This window comes from Trachypithecus francoisi, unplaced genomic scaffold (assembly GCF_009764315.1).
Source record: "Trachypithecus francoisi isolate TF-2019V2 unplaced genomic scaffold, Tfra_2.0 Lachesis_group3, whole genome shotgun sequence".
In the NCBI taxonomy this organism is placed as follows: domain Eukaryota; kingdom Metazoa; phylum Chordata; class Mammalia; order Primates; family Cercopithecidae; genus Trachypithecus; species Trachypithecus francoisi.
In genome coordinates, this window is record NW_022681468.1 from 11597305 (window position 1) to 11621394 (window position 24090).

At 47.9% G+C, this 24090-nt stretch overlaps 1 protein-coding gene across 5 annotated transcripts in view; it reads left to right on the forward strand.

Moving 5' to 3' along the window:
* Positions 1 to 24090, forward strand: part of CLMN (calmin) — a 129334-nt gene that overhangs the window by 75045 nt on the left and 30199 nt on the right. For 4 of the 5 annotated variants that reach the window (XM_033191447.1, XM_033191449.1, XM_033191452.1 and 1 more), the window contains exon 2: positions 19128 to 19189. In XM_033191447.1, the coding sequence (XP_033047338.1) occupies positions 19128 to 19189 (62 nt within the window). Of the gene's footprint in view, positions 1 to 7212; positions 7218 to 19127; positions 19190 to 24090 lie in introns of those variants that run through there. The other variant, XM_033191450.1, reaches the window with a different exon arrangement.

Below are 24090 nucleotides of genomic sequence, written 5' to 3' on the forward strand. Positions count from 1 at the left end.
GGAAGCAAGATAAATAGTAGTGACAACAGCTACCATTCAGGAGAGGCAAGACAAGATATTGGGCAGGCAGCCAGCCGTGTCCACTATGCAGTGTACCACACTGGTGCACACACAGTGTGGTCAAAATAGTGTTTAAGCCATCAAAAATTCAACCAACATAGAAGGAAGAACGAAAGGAAATCATTTGTCGTAGAATAATTTAATCCATGTGGCTTTTTTTCTGTTGTAATTTTCAATTTTGTTCTACCATAGATACCCATTTGTTTTGTACAAAGAAAATGTCTTTGTCAAGTATAGCATTTGTAAATAATTCCCCCAATTGGTATTGAAGAAAGAAGATCAGAAATGCTGCACTGTGTACAGGGTACATAGTAATTTTTCGTAAACAAAACCTAACATTTTTATCAAATATATACCCGTGGTAGAAAAAATATACAGGCAAGCTTATGATAAAAAGAAGTTGTTTCCTATTCCAGTTCCCCCCACTGCAGGCTTGTTTATGCAGGGAAGCCCTTTTATGGCATTGAGACTTTGAAGACAGGATTCTTCCCTTGCAGAAGGGAAGAACGGACTGAAATATTTGAAATTGCACATAACCACCAAAAGCACGCATCGGTCTGCAGAGGAACCCTCCAAGGTGGCAGGCAGCATTGCAGGGGGTGGTGACGTAATTTGGAAGGACTTGGAATACTTCTGCTAATGATTTCCTCCTGGTTTACTGGGATGTGCTATGAGTGACATCTGGTGTCCTGGTCAGGGATGAGGTCAGCGGACAGTACTGTGTAATGGTTAGGGATGTGAGCTTTGGGGCCAGGTCTGGGGTTCAAACCTGGCTCTGTCATTTCTTCGATGGGTAACCTAACTTCTCTCTGCCTTGGTTAGCACAGCTGCAAGATGGGGATCAGAAATATTTGAGCCAAGGACTCTATGTTGCTGTTTTTAACATTCATTGGTTTATTTAAAATTTCCCAATTCTTCTTGCCCTAATTTTGTCATTTTATATTTTCTTAAGAATTTTAGTTATGTTTTCGAACTTTCAGAATACAGTGATTTTTAAAAATATTTTTAAAAATTGTCCAAATCAAAGCCCATACATTACAATGAGCTGGTGTGTCTCTTAAGCCTCTCTTGACAAGTTTCTTTTCCCCCTTTCCTCTTTTTTTGTTTTTTCACTTGCAATTTGCTTGTTGAAGAGATTAGTTGGGATGCTTTTAATTGTAACCAACAGAAACACATAAGAGCACCGCGGAAAAGTTGGATTTACTTTAAGAGTAGCAGAGTTGCAGAAACCCAAGGGTTAGAGTATAGTGGGGCCCCAGGAACTGGCCAGAACAGATCTCTCTTTTGCATGCTTTCTCTCTCTCATCTTCTTTCTCTTTTTCTCTCTCTCCTCATCTCTCATCTCTGTGTCTTGCTCTTTCTTACTTCCTCACTGGTCTGTGCTGTCCAGTCCATGTAGCAGCTAATGGCCTCCACACCCCCACTTTGATTCAAAGGACCAGTCAGTCGGAGGCCAGAATCATAGTCCCATTCTGAATTTCCAAGGAACAGATTCAGGTGCAACCCTGATCCATTGACCACGTTGTTGGCTGCCATGGTCCCAGTGCCCTTACCACGTGGATCAGTGGTAAGGGAGGAGACATCCCCATACGAAAGTGGGTCTGCAGACCCTTCTGGCGTGCACACCATAATGATAGTGCCCATCTCCTGGGTTGGCTGGGTCAGAGTAAGGGATGAAGTGTGCACAGCGCAGAGCAAAGAGGAAGCCCAAAATACATGGAGCTGTGAAGCAGAGATCCGACAACCAACAACCTCTGGACTCAGGGAGGTTCCTTCATGCCTGATGGCACCATGCGGCACAGCACCTCTTTTCTTCCCAGGGGTCAATCAGAGGCAGCACCTTAATCGACCATTTAAGTGCCAAGATGGCTGAACCCTGGCCAGGCATGTGTGCATCTGCTGCTCATTATGTAGCCAGGGAAGTCCCGTGGATACCTGAACTTAGGCATAGAAAATGCTGGCCTGGGTGAAATCCTTTCACAGTGGCTCAGTGTCAGAACAGCACCATGTGTGGGCTTCATTCCAGGTCAGAATTCCACCGATGTAGCCATGGTGACCCATGCAATCAAGGATGGATGTTCAGAAGGTGGCTTGGGCCGGCACACTGCAGAGCTGGGTCCCACACTGATTCCTGAGTACCTTCACCTAGGCTGCTATGGTTCTGTCCTGTGAATTCTGTCTGTGTCACTTACATTAACAGCCTGATCAGTACTGTGAACAGCAACTCTAGGGGTCCAGGGGGCAGGTGCAAAGTGGGGGAAGACCTAGATTTTGTTCCTAGAGTTGATGAGGTTAGATTCACAGAGTAGCAGTTAAGGTTGCAGCTGGGAAATGAGTGATCCAAGCTCCGTAAGAATTTGGGAGCAGGGATATTTTAAAATGTGGGTTTTATTATAATTCAGGTATGGTGAGGCCCACAGATCAGGAGAAAACTTCCATTTAAAAAAAAATACTTTGTGGCCAGGTGCGGTGGCTCATGCCTGTAGTCCCAGCACTTTGGGTGGCTGAGGCAGGAGGATCACGAGGTCAGGAGATCGAGACCATCCTGGCTAACACAGTGAAACTCCGACTCTACTGAAAATACAAAAAATTGGCCAGGTGTCATGGTGGGCGCCTGTAGTCCCAGCTACTCGGGAGACTGAGGCAGGAGAATGGCGTGAACCCTTGCAGTGAGCCGAGATGGCGCCACTGTACTCCTGCCTGGACGACAGAGTGAGACTCCATCTCAAAAAAAAAAAATAGTTTGTTACTCACAGTTCCCAAGAGGAAGGGGATGCCACACCATGCAGGGCCCCATGGGAAGCCCCAGGGCCCATCAAGTGGCAAAAGGAGAGAGAGGAAACATGGACAAGAACCTTTCCTGTGGTTTTCACAGGAAGGAATGAGACAGGCAGGATCAGCAGGTTTAGGATTGGTAGTTTGAGTAATTTCTTTTTTTTTTTTTTTTTGAGACGGAGTCTGGCTCTGCCGCCCAGGCTGGAGTGCAGTGGCTGGATCTCAGCTCACTGCAAGCTCCGCCTTCCGGGTTTATGCCATTCTCCTGCCTCAGCCTCCGGAGTAGCTGGGACTACAGGCGCCCGCCACCTCGCCCGGCTAGTTTTTTGTATTTTTTTTTAGTAGAGACGGGGTTTCACTGTGTTAGCCAGGATGGTCTCGATCTCCTGACCTCGTGATCTGTCCGTCTCGGCCTCCCAAAGTGCTGGGATTACAGGCTTGAGCCACCGCGCCTGGGCAGTTTGAGTAATTTCAGCAGGCTCTGAGCATAGGGGCTGTCCCTAGTTTCCTGGCCTGGCCCTGAGGTAATCAGGGCAGGAAACATTGTCTCGAAGTGTAATAACCTGATAGAGGAAGGGAAAAGAGTGGGCTCTGGATTGTTTGGTTTTCATATGAAAAGCATGTTCCTTGTGAGTTGTGTGCTATCGCTAGGAATCAGCCAGGTCTGCGAGCAGCAGCATCTTTAGTATCAGCAGAGTCCCAGATGTCACAACGTAGAATACGCAGAAAATAAAAAGTCATGATTAATACAAAGGAATATCATCATGGGTGTGGTGGGTTTGGAAGCTAAATCCAAAGAGTAGACAGGTGAATGGGCTTTCCATCTATCCATCCATCTGTCCATCCATCCATCCATCCATCCATCCGTCCATCCATCCACCCACCCACCCACCCACCCACCTATCTGTTCACTCATCCACCCATCCACCTACCCATCCACCCTTCCATCTATCCATCTACCCACCCACCCACCCATCCATCTATCCATCTACCCACCCACCACCCATCCATCTATCCATCTACCCACCCACCCACCCATCCATCTATCCATCTACCCACCCACCACCCATCCATCTACCTATCCATTCATCCATCCATCCATCCACCTACTCATCCATCCACGTATCCATCCATCCATCCATCCATCCACCCACCCACCCATCCACCTGTCCATTCATTCATCTATCCATCCACCCACCCACTCATCCATCCACGTATCCATCCATCCATCCACCCACCCACCCATCCACCTGTCCATTCATTCATCTATCCATCCACCCACCCATCTATTCATCCATCCATGTCTCCATCCACTTATCCATTCATCCATCTACCTATCCATCCATCCATCTACCCACCCATCCACCTACCCATCCATCTATCCATCCATCCATCCATCCATCCATCATGCATCTGTACTTACACACCAGGCACTGGGAGGGGACAAGATACAAAAATGTATAAGACATTCTGTCTACTTATGCATTCACTCATTCATGTGTTCACTTGTTCATTATTATACTCTACATTCTTGGACATAACATTTGAGGTTGCTTACCTGACCCATAAAATAAAACAAAACAAAACCATATATGTGTGTGTGTGTGTATATATATATATATATATATACACACACACACACATACACACACACAAAAGGATCTATATCAATGAATATTCTCATGAAAATTTAGGTTCAAGGAAGGTTAATATCTAAATATGTGGGCCACGTTCTCACCCATTTGCTAAAGGTGGACTTCACGTTCAAGGATGAATTTCCTGACAGCAAAGTGAAAAAGGAACTGTAACTGGTTATGAGATTCCTGTTGCCACAAAGGGGAAATCCTGAATATTTGCAGCAGTTCTTGCCCCTTTGGAAGGTGATCTGTTAGTGAAATGATATGTCCCTTCTTTTAGTGCACTAGTGTGTTTTCATCTCGTGCATAGATGCACGGGTTCATTTTCACGTAAAAATTGACCCCTAACAAACCTGTGTCAAATAATAGTTTTCATAGCATATATAGAGGGAAGAATTATAGTAGTCTTTCAACAGAAGTAACAAAATGTTCCATTGTACTGGATTTGTTAGCAGCCTGAAAAACATTTCTCAAGCCTTCCCTGTCAGAATCATCCAATGTAGAGTGTTTCTGTGCATTTTTAGTTTTTCTGAGATGTTAAGTTTTAGAGGAACTAGAAATATTTGACTAGAGGCACCCACAGTCAGGTTTCCAGTATCTCAAAGCTTGTCTTATGGATAAGGGGAAAACTCATTGGTCCTAGAAAACTAGGACCAATAATTGGGAGTATGAGGGTGACAGGTTTCAGTTCAGGATCTGAAAATTAGACTAATAGAGCTGCCCAACAGTGGAACAGACTACCTGAAGAGGTACTGAGCACCTCATCCTGGGAGGCATTCAAGTAGACTCTGGCTGACTGTCTTGATGACAGTGTTGGATGAGAAGCTGTATTAGTCTGTTCACGCACTGCTGTAAAGAAATACCTAAGACTGGGTAATTTATAAAGAAAAGAGGTTTAATTGACTCATGATTCTGCAAGCTGTACAGGAAGCATGGCTGGGGAGGCCACAGGAAACTTATAATCATGGTAGAAGGCAAAGGGGAAGCAAGCACCTCTTACATGGCTGGAGCAGGAGGAAAAGAGAGAGGTGGAAGGTGCTACATGCCTTTAAACAACCAGATCTCATAAGAACTCTATCGAGAGAGCAGCACCAAAGGGATGGTGCTGAACTATTCAAGAGAAATCACCGCCGTGGTGTAATCACCTACCACCAGGCCCCACCTCCCACCAGATTGTGAACATTAGGGATCACAATCTGACATGAGATTTAGGCGGGGACACAAATCCAAACCGTATCAGAAGCTATCCTTATTGAAAGACCTTTCCAGTCAGAAAACTGAATTGTTGAGTGCTCCAATAAGCAGAATAATTCTGGGTTCTTTGGTGCTTAAAAAAAGAATAGAAATTACTCTCCTTGAACAAAATCTGATGTATTGAGAAATTTTACCTACAAGTAAAATTTGGATTTTGCTTGTATGTTAGATTTTTTTTTTCCCACCTATTTCTAGTTAAACTCCACCAAAAAAAAAAAAAATCAAGGAATCATTTTTCTTCCTCATGCTCCCCTGGATTCTTCAAACAAAGGAAAAATTTTAGTAGGGGTTAGGTGGGAGAGGAGTGAGTGATAGGACTGGATTTGAAAAGGTCAGTTGTTGAAGAAGGAAAACAGAGGCAATAATTCTTTAAAAGCATAGTTGCCCGGTTGTGATTTTCAGTACTGGTTTTGGTGATGACGGGACAAAAGTCAAGTGGGGCTGCCTGACTTGCAAGTAACAAACAATTCTGCTTTTTCTAGTTCCCACAGATCTACCCCCAACACACATACCTATCACCCCATCCATCCCACCACTGCTATTTGCTTTTCTTATAACAGTAAAGAGAATGCAAACAAATATTTCCTTCTGAAGCCCAAAACTGGATCTTAAAATCTTAAAAGTTAGCCCATGAGCGGTAAGGACACCAGAAGAATCGAAAATGCCTGCTTAAATCAGGCAGTGGATCTCATGGAGTCTACAGCAGGGTTTGGCAAAGTAGGCCCACCACTTGATCATACAAATAAAGTTTTATTAGAACACAGCCATATCCATTTATATAGTGTTTTGGCAGCTTTCATACCATGATGATGACTTGACTCGATATGACAAAGACCATGTGGCCTTCAAAGTCTACAACATTTACTGTGTGGCCCTTAACAGAAAAAAGTTGCCAACTTCTAGCCTAGGGCAGCGGTTCTCAGCCCTGGCTCATTGTCAGAATCACCTGGGGTACATTAAAAATGGAGACGTCAGGCTGAGCGCGGTGGCTCATGCCTGTAATCCCATAACTTTGGGAGGCCGAGGTGGGTGGATCATGAGGTCTGGAGTTCGAGACCATCCTGGCCTATATGTTGAAACTCTGTCTCTACTAAAAATATAAAAAATGAGCCGGGCATGGTGGCATGTGCCTGTAGTCCCAGCTGCTTGGGAGGCTGAGGCAGGAGAATCACTTGAACTGTGGAGGTGGAGGTTGTTGCAGTGAGCTGAGATCATGCCACTGCACTCCAGCCTGGTGACAGAGCAAGGCTCCGTCTCAAAAAAAAAAAAAAAATGCCAGGCTGGGCATGGTGGCTCACGCCTGTAATCTCAGCACTTTGGGAGGCCACAGCAGGTGGATCACTTGAGGTCAGGAGCTTGAGACCAGCCTGGCCAAGATGGTGAAACCCCATCTCTACTAGAAATACAAAAAATCAGCCAGGCATTGCAGTGCATGCCTGTAATCCCAGATACTCAGGAGGCTGAGGCAGCAGAATTACTTGAACCTGGAAGGTGGAGGTTTCAGTGAGCTGAGACTGTGCCACTGCACTCCAGCCTGGGCAACAGAGCCCAACTCCATCTCAAAAGAAAGAAAGAAAGAAAGAGAGAGAGAGAGAGAAGAGAGAGAGAGAGAGAGAGGAGAGAGAGAGAGAGAGAGGGAGGGAGGGAGGGAGGGAGGGAGGGAGGGAGAGAGAAGAAATACCTGAGTCTCCACCCCTAGGATTCAAACTCAGTCTGGAATGGTGCCCAGGCACCTCTGTTTTTTTTAAGTATCCCCAGATGACCAGCATGTGCCCCCAGGATTGAGAATCATAGGTGTAATCCAAGTGGGTTTTTTAAGATTACAGAACTGGCGTTTGTCATCTACAGGGTTTCTACCCAGGAACAAGGATCCAACTTTGACCTCAGTGTCATGGTCCGGTTCTTGAGGTCTGAGCTATTGGGTCTGGGGGGCATTAGGGAGACCTTGTAGTGATAAAAATCCCTTCGGGTACTCTGGTGACCAAACTTCCTCGAAAAGGTTGAAGGCGGTAATTACGGCGAGTTTGTATGTGTGTGTGTATTACATATACACGCCTGCACACATCTGGGCATGCATGAGTGTATACATTAGATGGTTTGTATATATAGATAACTTTTGTTTGTTTTCAAATGAGTGCATTTCAGAAAGACCAGGTGGTGTCTGCAGCATTGGTACGGTCACGTTCTTCATAGCTCAGTCTCCTGGCTCCAGCTTATGCAGCCTCTGGTCTCTCTTGTGCTAATTAACGTGGAATGTTGGTGACAATTCCAGCTCCAGGAGAACTTGACGCCTCTTGCCTTTCCTCATCATAGTTTCCAGTCTTTACCTCTCCTGCTCAGGGTAGAAACTTCAGTGCCTGCTGTTGTCACTTTTTGTTGGCAGGTAGAAGTGGCAAATGGGAATTTCCGGGTTTGTTTTGCCCCTTGCATTGAAAGCAAATATGAACCTGCTTGCCTTTCTCTTTGTCTTTCATGTGGATCCAGTTCTGCCTGTCCCAGCTGCTTTCCCCCTGGGGCATGCTCTCCTGGATGTACTAGCTGACCACTAGCCAGAGTGGCCCACGTGTCCTGGTTTACCTAGGACTTTCCCAGTTTTAGCCCCAAATGTCGCATGCCCCAGGAGCCCCTTCAGTCCCAGGCAGATCCGGACAGTTGGTCACCGTAGTACTAGATCGTCTCCCAGCTGATGGGTCTTCACATGCACTTAAAAGCACAGATGTTTACAGGGTGAGTGTGGGGTTTTATTAAAGACAGATGTGCTTTAAAATGCAAATCAGGATCATTTGTATGAGGTTGTATGTTTTTCATCTTTTTTTTAAAAAATAGCTGAACACAAGAGGTCAAGCTGATTCTTCTTGCTAGGCCTGTGGAGCTCTGTTCCCAAGGGACAGCACACCAGATCAGCCCTTCTTCTGCGCTTGAGCCAGCCCAGGCATGAGACAGATGCTTCACAAAGGGCCTTCTCCAAGATGTTTGCTTTGAAGGGGTTCAGGCAGCCCGGCAGGGTGCCGCGGAGGGGCTTGGCTCGCAGTGACTAGAATAGACTTCTCTCCTGGCTGTGCCGCCAGCTACTGAGGCCAATCACTTCCCCTCTCTGAGACTCAGTTTCCTCATCCACATAGGAAACATGGCCACTCACCTGTGGAGGTGGCTGGGAGGATTATGAGGTTTTATAAAGGTTGATTTCCTCCCTTCCTTCCTTGCGCTGGGCCTAGTTCTTCCTCAAGGCGGGCTTTAGCCAGGGCGGGCGCTGCTGTGATTACCACCCCACGTGACTGTGGCTTAACTCAGTGAATATTTATTTCTCACTCACAGTCCAGCAAGGGTATTCCTCCTTGGATGGCTTTACTGGGTGATCCTTGTCCACGGGGAGACATGGGACCCCAGACTCCTTTCCTCTTACGGTTCTGTCCCCCGTCGAGGTCCATGGAGTCCTTCCAGGCAGTGGTCACAAGGCATGGAGGGTTGCGTGGGATTTTGCGTGGGGCCATGTCTGGAAGTGGTGTACCTGGAGCCCACCCATGTTCTCCTAGCTGGAACTCGGTCATGCCACACCATTCCCTGCACGGGAGGCTGGGGGATGTAGCATGGCTGTGTGCCAGAGAGGAGAAGGAAGTAGGGTTTGGCAAGCAGATGGCTGGCTGTGAGCACCAATGGGTCGTCTCTCCCTGATTTATGAACATTTCTCTGCGCAGTCCTACGTCGCTTCACAGCAGGAATACATCCTGAGAACTGCATTGTTAGGCAGTTTTGTTGTGCAAACATTGTCGAGTGTGCTTACACAAAACTAGACGGTACCTTCTACTACACACCTCAGATCTATGGTGTAGCCTGTTGCTCCTAGACTTCTGTATAGCTTGTGACTGTGCTGAATACTGCAGGTAATTGTAACACAGCAGTGTTTTTGCATCTAAACAATATATAAACATAAAAGAGGCACAGTAAAAATTAGATATAAAAGATAATGAATGGTATACCTACATAGGACAGCTCCATTATAATCCTATGGGAACACCGTTGTATATGTGGTCCATTGTTGAAATGTCATTATATGGCACATGACTATTTCCAAAGCAGGATTCTACAAGAAAATTGTGATTCATTTTACATAGAAATGGGGTCTGGGTTCAAATGCACATAGTATAAACAAAGTTAAACCAATTTCTTTATTGCAGGGCTTATCAGAGCCTTTCATTTACTGATCATAAACATCTATGCAAGGGGGCAGATTACATAATATGTTCTAAACTTAGCAAGATCTTCCTTTTTGGAGGGACGTTTTAGAACTCATACTCTGCAGAATATGGCTTGGAAAACACTGCTTTAGATGTTGCTCGAGTTCATATTCAGAAACCGGAATACTTTCACAAAAACATTGGTGTTAACAGAAACCACCAAAATCTGTGGTTCTCAACAGAGTTTAGTCCTCCAGGGATCATGGTGTCAGGGACCCAGAAACTGAATCCTTATAGAATGTGAAAAGCAAACACTTTTCTATCTCCATTGCATCTTTCCTTCCTTCCGTCCCTCTCTTCCTTCCTCCTTCCTTTTCTTACTTGTCTCCTTCCCTCCCTGCATTCATTCCTTCTTCTCAAACCTGGCAAAGGAAGCCCATGAGGTCTGTGTCTTAGTATTTATGCCTGAGTATAGTCATCAGTGTCTGCTAACTGGGTGTGTGAGTGATGTGTTCAGTACTATTTAAATCCTTGTCTCAGTTTCAGCCGAGCACTTCAGGGCAGTCTGCCTGGATTGGTCCTGTCACCCTGGCCTGCCCATCTGGGTGAATGTTAAAATCCCTTTCTAAGCTGGTGTTTTTATGGCTGGCTGGCGTCACCTGTCATAAATCAAGGTGGGCTGAGGTTTAGCACTGAGGTTAGACAGAATCACTCACAGCAAAACTAGAGCGGTTTTATTTTTCTATTTTAGTTACAGGCACCAGCCCTATATATATATAGCTTAAACTTAATTTGGTGTGTAATTGGGACTAGCTCTTTGGAGCCCTGGGTTATGTGTTTTGGAGCAGCTGAGAAGCGGGGCATGGTGGGGCAGGACGTGGTATGTTAATTGGTGGCCTCTGGGACCCGTGAGAGAATTGGATTTAAGTCCCCAGTTAGAGTGAGCTTGGCAGTTTTATTTGAGTCTCTGCGGGCACGTACTGGGGAGACCACCGGTTTGTGCCGGCTCTAGCAGGTGACTCACTGTCTGCCCTGATGCCCGTCTGTGCCTCCCTGGATGCCCGTCTGTGCCTCCCTGGTCAGCGTGGTGGCAAGGGGTGGTGGAGGAGCCCAAGAATGGGGAGGATGGAGGGCCTCTACAAGACTTGGCCTGCCACTTACCTGTAGTAGTTGCATGCTGCTCGGCGCATGGTCCCAAAGAGGGTTTTGCATTTTATTACCAAAGTCTCGATAAAAGGGACTTGGGTCAGAGCAAACATGGGGGGAGGAAAAACAAAGGAAATTAAATGCAAAATCACTGCTGGTGAAAAACCACATGGAGGCCTTGACTTTAATACCGCCAGAGCCGACGGGGGAAGTGGCCCCCAGGAGTCGGAACCGAAGGACGTTGGCCTGGTATTCGTGAAGCCTGGCCCCTCTCTTGTTTAAAAAGAAATTGCCGTTTAATTTGTTTCTGAGTTTTATTTCTCAAGTGAACCAGCATGAGGCCATGTAATGAGGTTGTGTTTCTGGGAGGTGTTGAAAGATGGGGAAAGGAGCGAAACCACCAAGCAGCGCTGGGCCATGCCAGGAGTAAGGAGTGGCAGTGGGCTGTGGGAGTCAGCAGTGCCGAGGCTAGAGGGGCAGGCAGGGGCTGTCCGAGGGCTGGCTCCTCTACACACCGTCAGTGGGGCAGGGCTCGCCATTGTGTGGTCGGAGGGCGGGCCAGTTGGCTGGGCTGCCTCACTTGGCTCGAGAGAGGAAAGATGTTTTTTCATCTGGTTTAAAGATCCACAGGGGCCCGCTCAAGCTGATGGAGTGAGATTGTGTGGCTGATGTGAGCCAAGAAGGACCCTTGCAGTTAGAAAGAATCTGAGCCATGGAGAAAAGGAATCCTTGGGCAAGGAGGAGAAGGGGTTTCCCAGAGAGCAGAGGTCAGCTCAGACCAAGAATGAGCAAGTGCATGTAAAGCATCTCGGGAGGTCACTTATATAAAAGGTTGGGCAAGAGATTTCTAGTCCAGGGAGCATCAGGGAAGCCCCCAGAGCCTGCCACCGATGGGGGCTGCGGTTGTCCTCTGGTGCTGAGACAGCTGTGCAGTGCTGGGCTTCTTGGGAAGTGACGCCTGGGGCATGGGAGCAGATGGGTGCCAAGGTTTTCTTGCCTCTGCACAAAACTGGAGTAAAGTTGCAAAGTGTGAGGCCTCCTGCCACCCTCCCTCCCCTGGCCTCCCGGACAGTGGATGGGGACCTTCACTGTCAAATGATCCTCCCAGTGGTGACAGAGAGAACACAGGGTAGCCAGTCCCTCTCTGCCAGGTGACCATGCTGTCCCAGTCCTTAGTGTGTGATCCCCTGGCACACACACATAACCCCTGGGGTTCAGGTGGGAACCACCTTCTCTGCTGCCCCAAGCTCTGCCTCCAGCTGGCTCCTCCCAGCCTCTGCAGGTGCCGGGTCTACTTGTCTAAAGGCGCTTGGCTCTGTGAGGACTGCGAAAGGCACTCTGCCCATCTGCAGGGTCTCTGTGCATGGCCGTGAAGTGCTGTCAATTGGAAGAACAGATTAGCCTGTTAACTACACAACTTTTTTTGTACCCGGCGTGCACAGGCTTCATTGTCTCTTCAATAGCCCTAGGAGGGAATCATTATCTCCATTTTACAGGGGAGTCCAGTAACTTATCCAAAATGAGCAATCATAGCCATGGCTGCATCTTTTAAGCACTTATGATGTGTCTTGCCCATGCCAAGGTCTTTGGATGCTTTATCCCATGGAGGCCTCGTCATACCTGTCCCTCCTTTTTGCTGTCACCTGCCTGCATGCTCTCCCCGGCCACCTAGTGCCTGATGAATAACCACAGCAGCCCCTCCTGACACCATTCCCACAGCCCCCACGTGGTGTGGCAAGGACAGTGCTAATGAACTTGGTCCTCACAACCCCATGAAGTGGGTACCATGATCCCTGTTGTACAGATGGGGAAACTGAGGCCCCAAGTACAGAACTGACATTGTCCAAGGTCACTCAGAGGGGCTTGTTGGCAGAGCCCTCTTGTTGCTAAAACTCTTTTCTGTCTTCTGTGGGAGAAAGGTCGAGATAGGAGCAATGTGGGGTGGTCACACGGCCCCCCTGATGTCCTCTCCACCCGGCACTGCTGCCACTCTGAGCTGGGTCATCAAGTGATCTGGGGCTGTCCTGTGCATGGCAGGATGTGGAGCAATGTCCCTGGCCTCTGCCCACTAGATGCCAGCAGCCCCTCCCCTCAGTCCTGGCAATCAAAAGTATCTCCAGGCATTGCGGGATGTCCCCTGGAGCCGTCACCCCTGGCTGAGAACCACTGGTTGAGAGCCAGGCCTTGAGGGATTCCAAGCTGCATGAGATGTTCTGTGTGGGGGCATGGGGTGAGGAAAGCTGGGAGGCCAGAGTACTTCCTGGAAGGGGGTTTGGAGCATTGAGACCCCCCAGCCTGGCTGAAGAGCAGACACCCCCAGGGTGCTGCAGAGCAGTGGGAGGTGCTCCGTGCAGCACCTCAGCCGTCATGCATTTAAATCCTGGCGTTTATCTGAGCGGCCATGTTCCTAAGCTCCCTGTGCCTCCGACTCCTTACCTGTAAAACAGGGACCACGTGAGAGCAGCTGTGCAGGAATGTTTGAGGCTCACAGAAGAGACAAGTTATTGCGTGGGAAGTGGCGGCTGCTGTCAAGCACCTCCCTTGAGGGACCTTCACTGCCCTGGTTGGCAGGGCAGGCTCACCCATTCAAACGTCTCCTTCTCTGCAGCAGCTTGATGGCAGAGGGAAGGTGGGCTTTTTGCCCCCCACGCTGTGCTGCAGCTCACCCATCCTGGTGGCAGGTTCAGGGAGCCTGGTACCCCTCCGCCTCCTGCATGGGGGTGAGTACATGTAGAGATGAAGCCACAGCTCGCCCCCTTTGTCTCCCTCCCCTCTCCCAAGCAGCGTCTCTGAAGCTGGAAACAGTGGCCCTAATGGACCTGTCTGGATGGACGTCAAAGAATACGGCTCCCACGTGGAAATTCTGTCCGCCTAGGCAAGACACCTCTCATAAGAATCAGATTCTGCCCAACTGTATGAATTCAGTGACTAAAGCCATTTGGAGATGGCCATTGTCAGGAAGAGCCCTTTAGACAAAGAAGGACAGGAAAATGACCGTTTTTTGGCCCAGTGCCCACAAGCCATTCCCCTTGCAATATCTCACTTAATCGTTTCAAGTGACTGTTGAGCCTGGGGTCCGTGGTGGAGCCTGTGTGTCTGGTTCTAGACTGCCTGGTCTTCATCCTTTGCCAGGCTGAGATGCTCGTTGTCATTCTCTGCCTCACCCAAAGATGACCAAAAAATGATGCTAATCATCTCCTCTGGCTAAGATTTAAGTTTCCAAACTGTACATCCTCATCAACTGCAGAGCTGGTTAAATGCAGATTCCCAGGCCCCAGCCCCAGTGTGAGGCAGTAGGTCTAGAGTCTAGGAATTAGCATCTTAACTGTCATCCCAGAGGCTCATGATATTAGTGACCCATGTGGGCCACACGTTGAGAAACTCTGAGCCATTTACTGATCACATTTAAATTGTATACAGCAGTACATGTGCTTGCTGTGTGTGTGTGTGTGTGTGTGTGTGAGAGAGAGAGAGAGAGTATGTGTGTGTTTTCTCTGGGCATAATGAAATGTCAAGCAATTTTAGATATTTTTCTCTATGCTTTTCTGTATTTTAATTTTTTACAATGAGCTTATAATTTTTTATGAGCAGATAAAGCCATCAAGACTTTCTCCTGGGCAGCAAAGAGCAGAAGTATTATCAATATGTAGAAAGTAGATTTGGGGCAAATGTGGACATAGAGACAAAAAGCCACAACTGTAAATAAACATTTTAACTCCTAGTGCCTGCAACCCTTCCTCTGTGACTCCAAACTCCTGAGCCAGCCACAGACAGCCTGGAGAAGAGAGGAATGCCCCACCTCCCATTTTCAAGTGATCTGTTCATGGCAAAGCAGAGCTAAAGACACACCTAGGAATTTGGGCTGGTGCGGCTGAGCCAGGGCCAGGTCTCCCTCCCTTTTGTCTCGGCCCCTGGAGTCCAGGCCTAGCCAGCTCCTGTTCCTCCACCCGACCCGGCACTCGGGCACCCTGGCCAGCCAGGCAGAGCCAGGGATGGCGATTTTACAGCACTTTTATGACTCTATTCTTGCCCAGTAAACCCACACTGGGCCTCACAAACACTGTGAGAAGGCCAGGCCCTTCCAGAGAAATGGTTTCCTACACCTTTACAACGTGATAGGAAAAAAGGGGCCGTTGGATTTATGGAAACTATATAAAGTTTATGGAGTCTTGGCAGGCCAGAAGTAGAAAGAGTCTGCAGGATGGGGGGTGGGCATCCCAAAGCGGAGAAGGCCATGAAAGAGCCGCAGACCTTCGTGTCAAGACACCAGTCAAAACGCAGGTGACCAGAGCAATGCTGGGGGACTCTGGGGTAGAGGAAACTGGCCTTGCTTGCGGCAGCGGCTGTGGGGGTGCTTTCTGGGGTGATATCATTTCATCTCCATAGCATTCCTGTAAGGGAGGCATGGCCAACCTCATTCTGTGGAGGAGATACTAAGGCAAAGGTGTTTTGAAAATTGCAGACGTGCCCAAGGTCGCCCAGCCAGTGGTGCGTGGCGCTGAAGTGGATGTTCTGGGGCAGCCTGAGTTCTCGCAGGCTCTCCTGTGTATTGAGCAATGCGTCCCAGTTTTAGGTCCGGATAACATGGTGTCCACACTCTGCTTCAGTTTGGGACTTGTCTGCTATTTGTAGTTGTCTCAGGGTCCCCTGGGGTCCTTCCGTCAGCCCCATCCCCCTCTGTGGGTTAGCTTTGCTGTTGAAGCTGATTTGTGCTCAGGTCAGCCTGCTGGCTTTGGCTAGAACGGAAGTGAGAATCAGGACAGGGTTAAAACAGAGTCTTTGCTTTTGGCCACCCCCTGCCTTGTTCCAGTTCTGCCAGCAGGTCCTCTTAGGGCCCTGCAGGAGAACCTCATGGGGTCTGAAGTCACCTTTTCCAGTTCCTGTCAGCCTTCAGCACTCTAATCCATTGCTCCTTGCATGTGCACCTTGTGACAGCCGTGTTTTCTCTCTTTTACTTATTTGGCTGTGAATTTTTGGAGTGCAGATTCCATGAATGCTTAATTCTTCATCTCTGGTTTTGCCCAGAGAACCTATCATAATTTCTAGAATATGGTAGTTACTGCATAGATATCAGCTGGGAGGACGAATAGATGATTGGATGGATGGATGGATGGATGGATGGATGGATGGATGGATGGATAAATTGATGGGTGGGTGGATGGATGGATGGATGGATGGATGGATGGATGGGTAGGTGGATGGATGGATAGACGGATAGATGAGTTATGTATAGACTGTCAGATACCCATCTCCTCATTTACACCCTTGAGTGCAGTTAAACTAGCAACCTAACCCAGGTTCTCTGAGGCTTTTACTAAATGCACTTCTGTTTCAGGGGATATACCTTGTTCTCTCTGAAGCCATATGGAGAAACCAGCCTGAGTGTTTGAATGTGTGTGTAAATACTTTACGGTCCCCATAAACTTGTTTAAAGACAGGTGGGGGTAAAAGCATAAACCAGGACAGCCTTGTGGGAGGGCAATTTGGAAGTAGCTATTAAAATTTTTAATGTGCCTACCCCTAAGACCCAAAAGTTCCACTTTTAGTTGTCATGGGCAAGAAATATATTCATCTATTTGTGCACAAAGAACCATGCACCAGGATGCTCATACAATGCTTGTTTCTGCATTGCTCGAAACAGTGAAAAATGGGCAGTAGCCTTGCTGTCCATCCATGGGGGGAACACCCAGATTATGGAAAACACTGTAGCCATCAGAGAGATTAAGGTAGATCCATATTGCAAACTGGAGGATTTCTGATAGAGCTTGGGACAGACACTCTCCAAGCTTCCAGGAGTCTCCAAGACTCTGGTACTCACTGGTCTCAGCAGATGTCTCCTCCCAACCTCATTTCTATTAACTTATTTTCCTTCTCCCTTCCCTCTCACCCATGAAACACAGTTTACTAGAATTCGTTCTTTAATTCTTATGCCTACTAGCCAGTGACCCTCCCTTCCAGAAAAGGAGGAAACAGAAAAGCAGTGATGTGCGTAATTACTGTCCGCTGGTTCTTCATTTGAAAAGATTGTAAGGCATAATATTGAAACATGATTTATGGATGCCACATTCTACCAGATAATGAGGCCAAGAGGAAAAAAGTCCCATTGTTTCAGAAAACCTTAGCCTTTGCTCTCCTGCAGGAGATAAATTGGCTCTTATTTTCTTATTGCTAAAGAAATGTGAAACAGTTTTAGGTATATGTGATATGGTCTTTCAATATGTTGAAATCCAGAACTGAGTAGTTGAGGAGACGTCTGGCTCAGATATTGAAGGAAGTTTCCTGGAGGCCCGGCAGCTCACAGCTGAGAAGGCTGCAGCCTCGGGCCACCACGCACCCTCACCCAGACACTGGCACTGGGCCCAAATCAGAAACACCCTCCGGGTGCTCGAGGGCCCAAGACAGCGAAGGCCACAGAACTCAGGAGAGAACAGAAAAAGCACAGAATCCAGAGTTCCACCTTGACTGTTTATTAACTATTTGCCCCTCCGTTTCTTCATATGTAAAACAGAAATGACAACCTTACTATTAATTGTGTGACCTTGGACACATTACATCTCCCTGAGCACGATTGTCCCATCTGAAGGTCGTAATAGCACCTGCCACAGAGGATGGTTGTAAGGATTAAATTAGTTAAATTACATTTTGCAATGTAAATTACACTAGGTCAGTGCCTGCCACATAGTAAGTGCTCAGTACTTTTTAAAAAAAATCGCTGTGTGACTATTGCAGACACCTTCACCATGATTGGAATAGCTGGAATCCAAACTCAAGCCTTCCATTTCCAGGGTTCTGGCTGGTGTGGAGCTGGCAGACCTGGATGGGGATTCCCAGCTCTGCCTCTTCAGCTGAGCAAGTCACTGGAACCTCTCTGAGCTGCATTCTGTTCAGCTGTAAACTACTAGTTTGTACTTTGCAGGGGGTGTTGTAAGGCAGTGGTCTCCAGCCTTTTTGGCACCAGGGACCAGTTTTGTGGAAGAAAATGTTTCCATGGGTGAGGGGAATGTTCTCACGCTCCTATGAAGATTTAATGCCTCTGCTGGTCTGACAGGAGGCGGAGCTCGGGCCATCATGCTCGCTCCCCGCTGCTCACCACCTGCTGTGCTGACCAGTTCCTACCAGACGCGAACCAGTACTGGTCACTGGCCTGTGGGTTGGGGACCCCTGTTGTAAGGTTTAAAGATGAATGGAAACAAAGTGTCTGGGACAGAGTGAGTGCTTGGTGGATGGCAGTCGCCCTTGACAGTGAAAGGTCTTTGCTAAGAAGCCTCTTTGTGTAATGCTCTCCCCTGGGAGGAGTCCGTTCCTGGTTTATGTCCTTCTGGTTCACTTTGGCTCAGCAGCAGATGTCTGCAGAACTCTTTATTCCTGGAGGGCACAAAGTCTGCCCTGACTCTAGAAATAATAGCTACAAAGAAAAACCGCTGGCAGCCCCTGTGCCAGGGACTGTGTGGAGCTGGCTCTGCAGGAGCCTGGGTGTCCTTAGAGCAACTTGGAGAGTGAGCTCCTTGTCCTCAGTGTGCAGATCAGACATGAGGGTCGGGGTCTGGCCCAGGCACACAAAGCTGGGAGATGGCAGGGCTCAGAGTCTGATCTTGGGCTGTCCAATCCCTTTCACCAGACTGTGGCACATTCCAGAGCCCCTATCCAATTCCTAATTATTGACTCCACTCCACCTCGACCCTGACTGCGCTCTCCCATCTCCTCATGCCCATCACTGCCACTGGGTGGCTATGCAGTTCCATTACAGCCTCTTGTGGGGTTGATTTGTAGTTTTTTTCACCAGTGCTTCTTAGCTCGAACTGTCAGATGTCTCAATGTTTGAACTGGGTTGCAGAGAACGTTTTGTTCTGTGTGTCTGAATCTATGGGTTTACATAGATGCTCAGGGGTTGGGCTGGGGAGCATGGGTTCTGGGTGCCACGTAAGGCCTTGCCAACCCCTTCCAGAAAGGACTGTGTTCTTACATGGGACACCCTGGAGTTCTATCTGCCCTCCACCTAGAATCTCCCCTTGGGAAGGGGAAGGTGTGATTTTGCATGTATTTCTTTTTCTCCCAGCTAACGGTGTTGCTTTGTTTTCAGTTGAGAGGGAAAATGTGCAGAAGAGGACCTTTACTCGATGGATAAATCTACATCTAGAAAAGGTAATGGGGCACTTGGGTGTTTGCTAAGTGATTGATTCATCTGTAACTGAATTTACAGCTCCGGAGAGTGGAGGGGGAGCTGGTGACCTGTGCTCTTTTTGTTATTCATTCATTTAAACATTTATGAGTGTCTCCCCCTGCCGGTTACGAAGCTCAGGATTGGCAAGAGATGGCTGAGACAGTCTGCCCTCCTGGGATCATCAGTCTTGTCAAGGGAAGGAAAGAGAGCGTCTGTCTTTAAGTAGGAATCTGAGCAGGTGGTGGAAGACATACATTATTGAACACACCAACACCTGAAAATCAGGTGTCGTTGGGCCTGAAACACAGGTGCGCATCTTGATTGCCAGAACCGGGCTCTGTGAAGAACCAAGAGCCATTTGTAGGTATTTGGATTGATTTTTGCAAGAACTCTGATTATCTTTGGACAAAGCTAGATTTCCTTCTAAAGTCACATCATGTTGCTATTTAATAATAATAATAGTAATAATAATATTGCCTGGCTTTTTTGATGTACTTCACTCTGCATCAGGCATCCTGCATAGTGCCATACATGTGCCATGTCTCCTGTCATCCTCACGACGATTCGAATTACCCTCTCCTATCAGAAGGAGGAAACAGAGGCACGGAAACATAACGTGGCTTTCCTGGACTTTCTGTGGCTTCTCCTCTGTATTCAGCGTAGTGGCCCTTCTCTTCCTCTGTTTCTTTGTTTTCTTGCATTCTTTGACCTGGCTGTTTTGAGTTGCATTTTATCTGCAAGCATCTCATGCACACTCCATAAAACAAAAGCAGCTGAATCAGCTCCCCTCTTGAAAGAGACTAAAGGAAGAGCCACAGAGGAGAGGCAGTGATGGGAAGGGATGAAGAGTCCTAGGTGAGAAGGGGGATGGGAGCGGGCAGAAATCTCAGCCATCCTGGTTGGATGGACCTCAAGACTGTGGGCCTGGGGCTGGGAGAGGAGAGATGATTTTTCTCTTTTTTAGGAAGTTGATTTTTATCTACTCACTTCACCTCTTTCTCCTTAAGCACCACTATGTGGTTTTCCAGCTATACCCAGCAAGTAGTCTCAATTCTGTTTAAAACTAGGAGCACCCCACTTTCGTGTTTGTAGGTGTATCTTCTCTCTTCTCCTCTTAAAATGTTCAAGAGAGGCCAGGTGCATTGGCTTGTGCCTGTAACCCCAGTGCTTTGGGAGGCTGAGGCAGGTGGATCACTTGAGTTCAGGAGTTTGAGACCAGCCTGGCCAGCATGGTGAAACCTCCTCTCTACTAAAAATACAAAAATTAGCTGGGCATGGTGGCACATGTCCATAGTCCCAGCTACTGGGGAGGCTGAGACTGGTGAATCGCTTGAACCCAGGAGGTGGAGTTTGCAGTGAGCCGAGATCGCACCACTGCACTCCAGCCTGGGCGGCACAGCGAGACCCTGTCTCAAAAAACAAAACAAAACAAAAGGTTCGGGAGTAACTATTGACTGCCCTTATGGTTAACACAAAAGAAAGGTTCTCAGAGGAAATCACTGAAATGATTAGAAAGCAGAGAAAATAAATGTGGCTTTTAGGAAGTGGAGCTATTGACCACAATTCTAATTCCCATAGTTTACCTTTAGGTATAGGATGTTGCCCAAGCAGGCTTTCGGCCACCCACACCTCTACTCCCCACATGTAGAACGTGTGACGCAGTGCCACCACTTCACCTGGAGCATCCTGAACTCTACGGGTGAAAGATTGTGTCGCACATGAAGCTTATGAATCATCTGCCAGTTGTTTTGATTATTGGCACATTTTCGGCAATGCTCCTGAAGTGAAGTGTTATTTTTGGAGGGGGGGGAAGGAAAACTGGTCCCCAAACCTGAGATCACTGAGCTCTTAAATTAATGCCTGATGTGTGTCAGGGTAGCTGGAAATTCCTGCTGGGGGACACGCTAGAGCCATGGAATATTTCTTTCTTTCTTTTTTTTAAAATTAAAATAAATAAATACAGAAAAGTACAGAGGATCATGTGGCGAATATCCCCGCACCCACTCACCGCCCCAAATGAACCTCTGTTCGCATTTATCATATCAAGGATTTTCTCCCTGGCCAAGTTCCTGTCCCCTGTCTCAGGGCAGGTGGGTAGCGCCCACTCTGAAGATAAATCAGATAGCGCCTGAAACTGATGTCTAATAAACAGGGCAACATTAACAGCCATGTTTCCAACCTTGAGACTTTCAAGAACAACCTTTCATGTAAAGGAAACCCAGGAACTCCTCGGTGAATTGGGCTTAACTGCAATTTGAAGGCTGTCAGAAATATTTACTGAGTCTCTGGCTTCTGGAAAAATTCCTTAATTTACTGAAGGAGTTAGATCATGAAGAAAGCCCTGGGGGTGCTGTTTATTCGGCCATACCGATCTCATGAAGCCCACGGAGCGTTTGGGGCCCAAGAAGTGTTTTCCCTGGCGCGGGTTCAATTTCTCCCCCTGCCATCTCACAGGATGGACTCCGGCCAAGGCCTTGTTTGCTGCTGCTGCTGAGGCTCTTACAGGAACTGTCAATGGAAATTATTCTTCAGGTTTAACTCAGAAGTAAGGCTTGGCTACGGCCAGGGCTGGTAACTGGAAATTTTGTTAGTCCATTTATCAGGGGGTATTTTGTTCGGGTCTCGCATTTTCTGCCTCGCATTAACAGGAATAACATTTCCGTAAGAGCCTCAGTAACCTGATCCCGTCATGCTCAGGGTGGAATGTGCCCAAGGAGCTGCAGCAGTTTGCAAAGAAAATAATTTGCCTTTTGGTTCAAAGTCACTGTTGCCCTTGAAGCGAAGCCTTTTTCTATGCACCTGCGGGTGGAATTGCCCTGTATTTTGACTAACTGGGGGTAAAGGGACTCGTATAAAGGGTAAGGAAATGCCACCTTCCTCCATAAAAAATGAAACACAGGCCCTCCATGGCTGCCACAGGAAGGAGGCTTTCCCACAGGGAAAGGGTGGCTGGGCCACAGTTCCACTGTTTCCTGCCCCTGGGTCTCTGGCTGGTTATGGATACCACCCTCCCATTGGCCTCAGGAGCTCCACGCCCCATTAATCCTGTCTCCCATGTGAATGTCCAGCCTTCCCTGTACCCAGGAGCAGAGAGAGCACCCAGACCAGCTGCTCTAACCTTGCCAAAGCCCCCAGTACAAAAAGGTAAACAGGGAATTCATGCTGGGGTGGGAGCTTGTTAAGAATCAGGTTTCGGCTGGGCATGGTGGCTCATGCCTGTAATCCCGGCCCTTTGGGAGGCCAAGGCAGGAGGATATCACATGAGCCCAGGAACTGGAGACCAGGCTGGGCAACACAGAGAGACTCCATCTCTACAAAGAGTTTTAAAAATTAACCGGACGTGATGGCACATGCCTGTAGTTCCAACTATTTAAGAGGCTGGGATGGGAGGATCACTTGAGCTGAGGGTTTGAGACTGCAGTGAACTGTGATCACGCCACTGCACTCCAGCCTGGGCCACAGAGCAAGATATCATCTCAAAAAAGAAAAAAAAGAAGAGGAAGAAGATTCTAGAAGAAGAAGAAAAATGCAAGTTTCTGGACCCTGCTCCCAGAGATTCTGCTGCGATTAAGAGGAGTTATTATCAAGCTTGTTTAGACAGTAGAAATCTTTCTTCAAGAAAAGCGTTACCTAGAACCGTAAACGCAGTCATCCTTCCTCCTCTGGGGTTCCACATCTCCGGGTTCAACCAACAGCAGATAAAAAATATTCAGAAAAAAAACTGCATCTGTACTGCATATGTATGTACAGAGTTGCTTCTTGTCATTACTCCCTAAACAATAGAGTATAACAACTATTTACATCACATTTACACTGAATTAGGTATTATAAGTAATCTGGAGATGATTTTAAGTATATGGGAGGATGTGCATAGATTATATACAAATACTTCACTATTATATATCAGGGACTTGAGCATCTGCAGATGTTGGTACCCTAGGGAAGTCCTGGAACCGATCCCGTATAGATACCGAGGGCTGACTGTACAGGCCAGTAGGAGCTGAGCCTCTCTGATTAAAGCGGGTGCAGTGGGATCAGCTGCCTCCTCCACCCCCCTCTCTCCCATAGGGTATCCTAAAGCTGCTCTGCTGCAGTCTAAGGTTCCAGGGAACAGAGTTTGCAAATCCTCGCACTGGAGCATCTAACCCACAAGTTCCAGCCAGTTCTTTCAGCCATGTCCAGCCAAGCTCCTAGTGGATACCACCTGGACAGCAGACCCCTTCCAGGTCTAGGCCCAGAGAGGAAAGCCCAGGGGGCTTCTGTCTGTTTTCCTTCCCAGGCCCCCCTCCACACTCCAGATCCTGTTTAGGGAATTGCGTTTTCCCTTAGCGAGAAGGAAGTAGTCTATGGGAACGGAGGCTGGGGCTTCTGTTTACTGACCCAGGGAACCCAGAAAGTGAGCGAGTGGGGCTGAGAGAAGGTGTTTCAAGAGCCGTTCACTCCGAAGGGGCCGCCAGCTGAGGACACCTCCCTTCCACTGATGGCCACAAGGCATACGCCTTCTGATGAAATGTCTTCCTGAGGAGGGCATCCAAGGCTCTGCAGGCAGCAAGCCACTTAGCAGTCAGCAGGTGGTCCTGGGCTGGGCAGGTGGGTGCTGTGCCAGACTCCCTACCTACATGATCTCATTGCATTCCAGCCCAGCCCTCTGACCAGGGTCAGATGCCTCACCTGACATTGCAGACAAGTACACTGTCTTTGTGCAAGTGTGCAAGGTCAGGTTAGCCCCAGGGAGGTTAAAGAACATGCCCAAGGCCAAGTTGCTGTCAAGGTAGAACTTGGCTTTGAACTCAGGTGTGTCTAACGGCCTTGCTTCTCATTGGCTCATGTGAGAGGTGCAATGTTGATTTATCTCAGGAAGTTGGATTTTGTGGAGGAATAG